Source organism: Acanthisitta chloris, unplaced genomic scaffold (genome assembly GCF_000695815.1).
Source record: "Acanthisitta chloris isolate BGI_N310 unplaced genomic scaffold, ASM69581v1 scaffold601, whole genome shotgun sequence".
Taxonomy (NCBI): domain Eukaryota; kingdom Metazoa; phylum Chordata; class Aves; order Passeriformes; family Acanthisittidae; genus Acanthisitta; species Acanthisitta chloris.
In genome coordinates, this window is record NW_008655265.1 from 16,080 (window position 1) to 27,979 (window position 11,900).

Here is an 11,900-nt window from a genome sequence, read left to right on the forward strand (position 1 = left end):
TCCTGCACTTGAGACGCTGGAAGAGCTTGTGCTTTCTCTGAGGAGAGGATGACACAGGACATGTCTTCCTGATCCTCCATGTACAGGATTGGATCCATTTGGATCCAGAGGAGGGTGCCCAGATGCAGATGGTTATATGGCATAGGCTACATGTAAGCTACATTTCTGCTGGTCATTGAAAGTCTGGGAGGCTCCTCTGCTATGAAATGTCAATTCAGCTGCTCACACAGAGGTATCTAGTTTATCTGAAGTGTATGGGCCTACATAAAGATTCCAACATCTGAGCCCTCAATCCTTTTGGAGGTGCAGCTCTTGTTGCTGAAGGGCACCTGGCACAAATGTTGAAGCAACTGAATCAGGGTCCAGAGCTCTGATGACTGCAATGAAAACCATGACACCCAGCTCACAGGTAGTCATTTTAAATTGCTGCCCTGTAAAATGTCACATATTGAGAGTATTATTCACACATACTCACTTTCCTCAGTGCCTATATATCACTGGCATTGCATCCAACCCTCAGTCCTTCTCTGTTTCCCCACCTCTTGACCTGACATGAGGTCTGCCAATAGCAAGATCACAAGTAGAAAAAGTAGATGACCTTGTCCCTGATGCATCTCAAAAGCAGATGTGATTAAAGCAGCTCATCTGCAGGGACCTATATGGTACTGAGTGGGTGCCAGATGAATACATTTAATGCATGAAGCTGCTAGTTCTACATTTTTATTTTTAGTCAATAAATCTATTTTATTAAAATGTGTTTTTGCTTTAATTTCTCAGGTCTTAAAGAAGAAACAAATCCTGGCATTTCTGGCTTCACTTCTTCCTTGATTTGTGCAGATATGATAACTTTGTACATAAGAGAACAGTCTCTTGCTCATTTTAGTTCTCATATCCATTCAAACTTTAATAATACCAGTGGGTAGGGTTGAAGAAAGACCTTGGAAGAAGGAAGTGAAAATGTGGACCATTGGGAATTGCTAAAAGATATGGTTCAACTAAGTATTTATTCTTAAACTACATGCTGTTGCTGGAACTCACACGCACATACACAAACCCACTGTGGACATCATGCTTCAAAGGTCTTTGAAATCTTACTATCAGCTGTAGAGTCTTCAAGGGCACAATTCAGCCAACACAGAGGTTGTACAAGACCTGCCACTGGCTGCAGCATTCTCATTTCAATGCTTTCAAAGATGACATGGAAAATTTTGAGGCATGTCCTTAACATTATATTAGAACAAATCAAAATACGCTTACAAAAATTAAAAGAACCCAGTTAAAACCCAATAGTGCAAACTTACCACAGAAAGGGCATTAGCAAGAGCTGCTCCAGAGTAGGCACAAAATAATGCTAAGAAAAGAAGACCAAAGAGAGCTCAAGATGAGGAAAATATTGTTCAACTCTCCAAAAAAAAATTATCAAAGGTAGTAATATTTCACAGTAATAATGCACAGTAAAATATCCTCCCACCTAACTGGTGTGATGATTAATGCTAGAATTCAACAATTAACTGAAACGTGCTGTGAATGCTTCTCTCGGGTAGCAAGTGATAGAACAAGAGGAAATGGCCTCAGGTGGTGCCAGGGAAGACAGGATATTAGGAAAAATTTCATGACAAAAAGTATTGTCAAGCCCTTGCACAGGGCCTGGAGGGATTTAAGAGCCATGTAGGTGTGGCACTTGGTGATATGGTTTAGTCTTGGCAGTGCTGGGGGAATGGCTGGACTTGATGATCTTAGAGGTATTTTCCAACATTTCATCCTATCTGCTCTGTAGAGATTGATGGCTAATGAAGAACATGGTTTTGTCAAGAATAAGTAATGGCAGCATTTCTTTTATCTTTAATTTTTTTCTACTTTGCATGACTTGATGCCTATGCAGTGGGAATTACTGAAATTCTCCAGCATTTCAGGACTGCAGAACTTCTCTATCCTGTGGCTTCACACCACAGGCAGTTAGCTGTGGGTCTCCTTGTCTTCAGATGTGAGAAATGGCAGAACAGGAGCTAAGATTAGGCACTCAAGAACTAAGTCAAGGAAGAAAAAGCCACTGAGTAATCCAGAAACTGAAATGAAGATAGTTGAAAGCTGGATGAAACTTCATAGGAATTTCTTAAATGGGAAATTTATTTTCTTAAACTCTTCCCACAGTGCCTGGTTTTGGCTGCTGTTGGACATGGGATCTTTGCGTAGATGGATTTTAAACTGAGCTTGTGCAGCAGCTCTTGTGTCACTTCTTGTCACACGCTTCCTCTAACGATACATTTAGTTATGGAAAGGTTTCTTCCATGAATCTGTTGAGTTGCTAATTTGTTAAACCTGTTCATGGAATAGCTTGTGCTCCTTTCACAAACAGGACTTCCATCCTTTCTAGACATTTCCATGTTATCAGAGTCTAATGCTGTTCTCTCTGTACTTGCAAATCCGAGCTCAAGGCTGATGCTATCACATAAATAGGATATACTTTTGGTACACAGTGGTAGTTGACTCTAAACCTGTACTACTCATAGGCTTCCTGTCTACATAAATATTTTTCTTCCCTTTATGTGTAAAGGTGCTTACCACAAGCAAGCGAAAGCAAATGGGTCTGCCAAGTCAGGGCATAGAACATGCCTCCGATCGCGATGCATGCAAGGGCACAGTTGTAATTATGTAAGCCAAGGTAGATGCTGTCAAATGGGGATGCAATGCTCAGTGCTGCAAGACAAAAGGAAAGGCTGTAAGGTCAGGTATGAGAAGTATCTGTAGGAGGACCTGTCACTTGCTGGGAATCCATCGTATCTTCCTTATGACATCTAGTCGAATTTATCTGTGCTCACACTTCCATAACATGGACATGCAGAAAGAAAGGAGGATACCAAAGGAAACTCAGTATTTTGGAGCTCTGATAATGTCCCTAGGGTTGGAATTTACCCCAGTCTCAGAGGTTACATTCAGGCAAAACTCTCCATGTATGCACTGAATGTGTTGTAGTTGGTCCCCCAGAGGACCAGATGAAGGATCCAGCTAGATTGTATGAGAACTTTCTCACCTGGGTGTCCTCCTTGCAGAAATCTGTGCTCACACATCCTCTTTAAATCTCATACATACCCTGATATTGAATATCAGAGGCACAACTGAGTGTCTTTTGTGGGAGTGAGCAGAGTTTTCCATCTCTTCCTAGTTACCTTTGCAGGATGTGGTCTAGTTATTAGAGGTAGTTGCTTCATCAGTGCTGTGGAAATTCTCCATGGGGATAGGAGCTGAGGGTCTGCTCCAAATCTGACCTCACAGAAACTTATGCAGGTTTTCTCATAGGCTTCAAGAGTACCAGTGAAAATGAGGGCACAGTATGTGGTGCACAGACCACCTTCCTGTGTCTTGAGGGTTTAATGCATTTCCTGCTACATTGTCCTGTCTTCTATTTTATTGCCACCCTTATCCCCAGATACTTGCCCCTGACCTATCCCTACTAGCTTAAATGTCAGACTTGTAGAGGACCTGTCATATGCTCTTAGCCACACAAATTGTAGATAGATTTGTTTAAAAACACGAATATAGGGCAGCTCGTGTCTTGTACAAAGTGCTTCAAAGCACAGAGAACTTCTTGTTAGATGACTCTGCCTTTTTCATGGTTGTTGTCTCAGACTAAACTTATTCCATTACCTCTTTTATTACGATCAGTCACTCAAGTGGCATTAATGTTTTTAACTTCAAGGGTCAGGTTCATGTCTCTAACTTCATATTGCGTCTCTGGCTAGGGGAAAGACAGGCCATTTTTAGTGGCCATTTAACTATTTTTACAAATCCACGACAGGATAGAGCAAATTGCAACTTAGAAAAGTCTGTTTCTTCTCCTTGGCTGATCACCTCTGAGGCAGACATCTGCTTGTAGTGGTAATGTAAAACAATTGTGTGCAAGAGATTAGTTCTCAAACTCTTTCTCTAGGTTTCTTTATGATCATTGTCATGAGATTTATCACACCCAGTGGCTGGAGGGTTAAACAAGGTAGAGCAAACCACCTGCCTGAGTTCCAAATCTAATAACAAATTCGAAGTTTAAAGAAAATCCACTTCTGTTCTTACCTTCACTGTGTTGTGTGACCTTTAGTAAAAGCTTACAAATTTAGAGACAGTTTGAAAAATGACAGTGTTGTCTCAAATACCTCCATGCCCAGGGAACTGTAAAGTCTACTCAGAGCTGTTTAATGGCTTGGGTCAAGATACCTTGGTTGCAAAAGTGCTTTTGGTAAGTACTTCTTACCTGCAAACATCCCCACTGTTGATCCAATTGCAGCATGTAAACAGATCAATGGGGAGGACATAAGTAAAGCCACAAGGAAAATGCCTCCAGTCCAGGGGTTTCCACAACCATACACTTGACCAATGCCAGCTGGAATGGATTGTAAGAGCTGCAGCAAAGTGTAGAAAAAGGCATATTATTTTCTCTCTGTATCCTGAAGTACACAGCAGTTATTTTGTCCAAGCTATTGGCTGAAGTGGAAAGGGAGGAACATTGCTTGTTGGATTGGGAGTAAATCTTAGAGTCATAGAATGGTTTGGGTTGTAAGGGTCATTAAAGTTCATCTAGTTTTAACCCCCCTGCCATGGGCAGGGACACATTCCACTAGACCAGGTTGCTTGGAGCTCCCTCCAGCCTGGTCTTGAACACTTCCAGGGATGGAGAAGCCAGAACTTCTCTGGGCAACCTGTGTCAGTGCCTCACAACCCTCACAGTCAATAATTATTTTCCTAATACCTATCAAATCCAAATGTACTCTCTTTCAGCTTGAAGCCAATCCCCTTTCTCCTGTCACTCCAGTCCCTTTTAAATAGTCTCTCTCCATCTTTCTTGTAGGCTCGTTTCAGGTACTGGAAGGCCACAATTAGGTCATCCTGAAGCCGCCTTTTATTTTCCAGGCTGAATAGTCTCAATTCTCTCAGCCTTTCCTTGTATGAGAGGTGCTCCATACCTCTAATCACCTTGGTGGCCTCCTCTGGACTCACTCCAACGGGTCCATGTTCTTCCTGTGCTGGATACCCCAGAGCTGGGCACAGCATTGCAGATGGGGTTTCACCTGGGCAGAGCAGAGGGGCAGAATCCTACCCTCACCTGCTGCCCACACTGCTGGGACTGCAGCTCAAGACACAGCTGTCTGGCCTGCCAGTTTTAGCTCAAAAGTTTTGGGTCCAAGTTGAGGTAGATTGAAAGGCTGAGGATCTCTGTTCCCTCATCAGCCTTTCTTCTGTATGAACCACAAATATTTCTGGGTATTTTATGGCTCTTCTGTCTTTGCACTGAACTGAGTCATGCATTTATGTGAATTTCTCCTAGGTATATATCATACAGCCATTCTGGTCCATGTGAAAGTGTTGTCCAGAGATTAATGTCTTCATGCTCACCTTTAAAGGAAGTATCATAAACCTGTTAGTGTGAAGCTTACCAATGGCACATTGATTGCAGACCAGGTGATATTGGGCACTGCAGCTACAGGCTTGATGAGTGTTGTGGGGAAGAAGAGGTTGTAGTGCCCTGTGGCTGCCAAGTACAGAGTCACTGCAATATTGAAGGGCAGAGTGAAAACAGGAAGGTCCCATTTACTGAAGATGGATCCCAAAGCACTGGACAGGACTGGGCTGAGAACAGGAGAACAGACATGAATATAATTTCTTTGTAACAATTAGAGAAGTGAAACAGACTACCTCTTCAGTCATAAATAGTAATTTGGGCAAATGCAAGCCAATGCCATTCCTTTTAGAAACACCAGATAGTGAATACCTTAACACATTAATCTGCATCAATGAGTTGCAGAATGCTGTTCATCTTTCTGAAAAAAACTATCACATCCATTCATAGATGGTGGAAGCTCCACAGGAGCTTGGTGCTTGGTGTGCAAGCACTCTGCTAGCTATGCTGAGCTCAGGGACTCAAGGAAGAAATGCATCCAATGCAGCATTTAGGCATGAATGGAGACAGGTAATCTGACTTCTTATTCAGTAGAAAATTTTACGAAGAAACTGAGGACCAAATTTTGGGAATCCCACATGAAGAACTGTGGGATTAGAACTTTAGATGGTCTTAAAAAAGCTGCCATCTGGAGGAGGCAAGAGGGTGATGGAAATTACCAATTTTTTTCTGTTGCTGTTGGCAGGTTTTTTGTTTAAACAGTTTGAAGGCCATCAGAAGATGACTGTGGAAAAAAAATAAAGCAGAAGAGGTGACCAAAGAGGATGGAAAAATCTTCCATTAAGAAAGGTACAAATGTTTACCATGCTAGAAAATATTTTGGGGCAATGAGGAGTCCTTATGACATATGGAGCCCAACACAGCATAAGATGAAGCCACCACCGTAACAGAGTTGTGACAGGTATTGGTGCCAGACATCACCCAGACCTTGGCTGATGTTCCTGTGTATGTCAGTGAGACTGATGTGACTGTGTGCTGTCCACATACCATTCAAAATAACATGGCATTTTCTGAAAACTGAGATTTGCTTTTAAAAAGCTTGAATAACTATATTTACCACGTAAAGTATTTGGGCCGACCCTCAAATTTTTAGGGACAGAACACTAAGAAACACATAAGCCTTGAAATACCATGACCTTTCCCAAAGTTATTCTCTGTAGAAGCTGGAATATAAACTTTGCCTGATCTGCTTTCCTCAGGGCATTTCCAGGCTGTGTGACTTACACTTGAAGTGTGTGTCCTACATGAAGGACTTTGTGGGAGCATATTGTCAAGGTAATATCTGCTCATATTGTCAAGGTAATATCTGACACAGTTTATGTTTGTATGTAATGGTATGTTTATGGGACACAGAAAGCTTGTGGAAGAGAGCAAATGACCACGTCCTACTCTTGATGGAAACGGCTGGTGTTCTGAGCTGTTTGATACAAGTGAGTGGAATAGTTCCTATGATAACTCCAAGAAGTGGTGGACATTGTACAGTTTGCCAAAAATCAATTTAAAGACTTGAATATTTCAAGAAGCTGCATTTGACTCCTAGAAGATCGTTTTGTTGGTTCTAATTAAAAAAACCCACCCCACCCAAACTATTTGACATTTCAAAAACAACATCTTGTGTCCTGTTGCGTAGATACAATCAGTGGGAAAAAATGCTTTGTTCTTCCTGTATAAACTCAGATGAAGCCTGCTGGTTTTTGTTGGCTTTTTTTTTTTTTTTTTTTTTTAAACAAATTTGGTTCCCAAAGGAGTTTATAGATTTCCTTGCTTGTAACTGTAGGAAAACCAGGACTTCAGTGAAAACTCTGTCCTAATCTCTGTGCTGAAAACGATGTTTCTGCCAGTTATACATCTTGTCAGAAAAAAGGAAACAATTAAACAAATTCTGACTTCTAAAGCTGAAATTCAAAGAATCAGTTAAAAAAATCACTGAAATGTCTAATTTTAAAATCTTTTAGCTCTACTTTCAAGTCTTGTGAATTAAAAGAATGAAGAACTGTTTGAACAAAAAGCCTCAAGGAATTCTGGCAGATAACACAAGCTAAGCATTCATGCAACATGTCCCGGGTTTTGAGAGACTGTTATAAAATGACCTTTGCTGAGAGTGACTACAGAAATTAAATAGAAAAAAAAATTAAATCTGATCTTAAAAGCAGTGAAATTCAATAATGACTTGCATCTTATTGCTTACAGTCATTAAAATGTGACTACTAAATTAATTTCAGTTAAGGCTATTAAATAGATTCTGCACTTCTCTTAGGGTCCCTATTTGAAATTGGCAAATTTAATCCTGGAAGGACATAGTGTGGCATTCAGAGTTACTTGAAGGAATTAATTTTGCTCATGACTGGTTGCCTATCTGAGAAGGGAAATACTGAATTTGGCCCAAGGGAGAGAACAGGGTTGATGGAAGAACCATTGCAGTGCTGGACATGATGATGTCCCCTGTCAATATGTCTGGCTGATGAGGGCCATTTTCAGAGCAGTGGAGTGGGTCTGCTTTGTCTGTGTGTAATAATCAGTTTTGTCTGTGTCTTCAGCTCCCACTAGGTCCCTATGAGCTCTGTGCATTGTTGAACACCTATTTCTAATGCCATCACGTCTGGAGTTACTGGGGAGCAGGCAGAGTGGACTTCAGTGTGTTTAAGTTGTATAGCGCCAGACTCATTCTTTGAAAATTGTCCTTAGGAGGAGAAGTGGCACTTACCAGGCCATTGATATAACTGCCACAGGAGGGAGAAGCCACCAGTAGTAATCCCCTTTGTCAGAGTATACAGCCATGAGCAGTCCCACTAGGATCCCATTGTAGCCGTGCAGCCCAGCTGCGATGGCTGATCTGTCATGGAGAGAAATGTTTGCAAGGTAGCCAGGTGTGCTGAAGGTGGCCTGTCACAGGGACCCACTGAAATGTAATTTATTAGTGTCCTGTTCCTGGTGAAGGGTATGTAGGGGAGGGATGAAAAAGCAGTGAGATTGCTGATATACTACCTTGCACCAGTGTGTGGAAGGGGAGAGTTTGGGGACTGTTGGATGATGATTTTCTAAGGGTCTCCTTGTGACCTGGAGGACCTGCATAGCTGCAACAATGGCTATCAGAGGGAGGTAATTGTTTCTGTGAAGACAGCAAGTTGTGGGGACAGGCCAGCTTTTCCTGTACCACTGCTCTGTCCTCACACCTAACTGCATCTAATCCACCTGTAAGGAAGACTGGTCTGCTGGCTCTAACAAGGAGCTATTACCCATCCATGGCTTCCAGATATCACAATGATTGATCTTTATTAAGTGCACAAGGATATGAGGTACCACCTACCTGTCCTGACTGAGAGCCAGAGCAGTTAATGTGGACACAGTTGTTCCAGTACAGCCTGTTAACATCCACCATGGACTCTGGATGAAGAGTCCCACTAAAATGATCAGCCCACTGAAAGGGTTGTTGACAAACATCACCTGAGAGGTCCCTCTCAAGATCCAGTCCACCAGCTGAACAATTAAGGGCTTATCTGGAGAAGATTAAAGGAAAATACTGTTGATAAGGCATCATTTTAGCTAATCACACTCATCTCTCCAGCCACTGGGTGGCCACAGAACAGAGGCAATGTATCAACAGGAGTGTAAAACTGGTCTATGATTTATTGCTGTCTCAGCATATTTTGCATCCAGCACTTGAAAACTGATAAGCATGGACTGAGCACTGTTATGAAGTTCAGGGAGGGATAGATAGAAAAGAGATTTATTTATGGTGGTCAAAGAAAAGTCAAAGAATGACTTCCATGTTAGATCACTTAAGACTGATACAGATTTAATGAGACAGACCCTTTTTTGTGTATAATTCAGATGCAGAGAGGGACTCTGAATCTAGTGTGTATGGGAAATATGAAAAGGAAACATTTTTGCCATCTTAGGTAGAAAATCAGCAACCCAGAACATGGAGGTATGCTGTACTTTTAGGAGATGGGGTAAAAGGTCTTTTGAGAACTGAAGAACCTAAGCTAAGAAGATAGTTATCATTACTTGGACTGTACCCAGGGCAAAGGGGCATTTCCAAAGGACAAAGAGTTATTGCTCTTTTATTTCTCCTTAGAGAAGGCCATTGAACTTGGAATGAGCAAACAGGCACCAACCTCAGGTACCTCAGGTGAGTGCAGATAGAAGGTAGGATCTGGGAGTGTCTATGTACAGTACTTCTGATGATCTCTGTGGACAAAGGAGGGACTTGCAGTGCTGCAGTAACTTTTTGCTGCTCATCCTTCTATTGCAAATTAATTTGAATATTTTTTCTACCTCTCCTCTGGGAAAAATGTAACAATTTCTGTACTGCTCTGTGTTTTTAAACATGGTGCAAGGAGAATAGATGAGAAAGAGGATCTGCTTGCATGTACAAGATGTTCATGCAATGTGTATAAGCAGCTTTCATCTTGCTAAAGATTTGAAATTAATTCTGTTAACTTAGATTGTTAATTAGATCCAGCATAAAGTGCTAGACTACCTTTTGAAATGGGCAATGATTTATTCCTAAAACTCCTCCCAGCCACCATTAAGGAGCAAAAATAAGGAGGAGGAGGAATGAGTTCCTTAGAGAAAAATGACACGGCTTGTTTGAAATAATTTTAAGCAATATTTCGTGTTGAGCAATGAAACAAGTATCAGCAATGAGCTTACTTTCAGACACAAGTATTAATTGTAAAAAATCAATTATAACTAGAGAACAGTGGCCAAAGCTTCTCAGAACACTGAATAAGAAAAGCTGTTTTCATAGCATGGACCACTGGAGTAAAGAGAAAGCAGGAGGAGATATTCCTCTGCATCTGGGGTTCACACTGCAGCCTGATGAGCCTGTCTGGAGGCATTTCATCCCAACTCCTCCACCAATGATAGCCCACTGCACAGCCTGGCTGTACACAGCTGTCTCTTATTTCTCTCCCATTGCTGGGGTTGTACTGCTACCTAACCTAGCCTGGACAGAGAACCTGCAGTCTTACACAGACTCTCAAAACCCACATTCTGGGTAACACAGATGATCTGCTTAAGCATTGTTCCTGTCTGGACAGTACAGACAACCTTTGAGATGAGTCCCAGTTTGTATTTTATAGCACTGTGACACCCACAGTGCTTATTGCTCCCTCAAGGCCAGTAACACAAGAGCCTTTGCCCACATGATCAAGGGGCAAGTCACCATTGACAGCCCACATGCTGTTGAGAGGCAGTGGCTGACCCAAAGCATTTACAAACGAGATTCAATCCCCAGTCCTGACGTGTGAATCTGGGCACTGCTATAAGGAATGTGATGCTAATGACATGTAACTGATTAAGTGTAAAAGATGTCTTTGGCCTGTGCTGAATTTTTCAAGCAGCGATGGTGATGGCAAGAGTGAGATTTCCTTCCCAAAAATAATTTGGGTTAAAAGGCCAGATGCTTGCAATGAATTTGGACCACGCTGCTTTTGCTCTGCCTCAGGGGGTTAAACAGACTGTTGTGCTCCAGCCCTGTTGGCAATATAGATGACCTCAACCAGAGAGCCCCAAACACACCAATATGCTTACTTTTTATCCACTCTCCATATTCTTTCATTTCTCCTGTGAGATACCCAAAAACTTGGTGGATCCAATTTCCACTTCTCCACAGCAGGTCCTGGGCTCTTGGCATCTGCTTCTCATACAACTGCCTCTCACTGGGATGTTCAGTCACAACAATCTCGCCAAGATCCATCTGTTTTGGGTGATGGTAAAAGATAACAGTTAATCACAGTTCATGTGTTAAAAAATCATTTAGGGTTTTGCCCTGACAACCTTCAGAGCCCTGTGATGTTTTTTTCTTCAAAGATGGGATGTTTATGGAGAAGGGATCTGCCTGATCCACTGCTGAGAGTGGTGTGTGCTGCTGTCCAGGGCAATGGCATCTGCCCTTGGGGATGAGGACCAGGCAATAACTTGCTGCTGTCAGGCAGCTGTGACACAGAGCTGCAGGGGTTAAAAGGGTTGTGGCATAGGTGCCCTGTTGCATCCCACCCTCACTCCAGCTCCTGCTGCAGCCTGTGACATGCTGCTGGTTGGACAGGGACATGAAATTTGCTAGGTAACTGGGTGATACCTATGTGCTGATCATGGCTGGCTGAATCTAGCTGCTGTGGCAGCTGCTGAGGAGGCAGCCTGCTGATGTTTGGCCAAGCAGTGAGCTGGAGGGAAGCAATGTGAATTGTCAGAACACGAGCAGAGAGCAGGGGACAAGAAAATACTAGAGGAGAGGCTGAAGCATGTATCCCTTTGGACGTTTGGAGCTGATTACTTCATATATTACCAGAAATATAAGATGTTCCTCATTCCACATCTACCTTTGATAGACCATCAAGAGCAAACTGGGGCAGCATCAAAGTATTGCACAGAAATCAGCATCCACATATGTCTTTATACAGCAATAAGCACCTTGACTCATCAGGGATGTGTGCTCTTTAGTTAGCAG

At 42.3% G+C, this 11,900-nt stretch overlaps 1 protein-coding gene across 1 annotated transcript in view; it reads right to left on the reverse strand.

The window, feature by feature from the left end:
* LOC103810885 (urea transporter 2-like) overlaps positions 1-11,150 on the reverse strand; it is an 11,550-nt gene extending 400 nt beyond the window's left edge. Inside the window, exons 1-7 of the mRNA XM_009083806.1 lie at positions 10,985-11,150; positions 8,754-8,943; positions 8,151-8,279; positions 5,424-5,616; positions 4,244-4,391; positions 2,563-2,697; positions 1,302-1,351 (exon numbers count right to left, since the gene is read on the reverse strand). Of these exons, the coding sequence (XP_009082054.1) occupies positions 1,302-1,351; positions 2,563-2,697; positions 4,244-4,391; positions 5,424-5,616; positions 8,151-8,279; positions 8,754-8,943; positions 10,985-11,150 (1,011 nt within the window). The remainder of the gene's footprint in view (positions 1-1,301; positions 1,352-2,562; positions 2,698-4,243; positions 4,392-5,423; positions 5,617-8,150; positions 8,280-8,753; positions 8,944-10,984) is intronic.
* Positions 11,151-11,900: the final 750 nt, after the last annotated feature.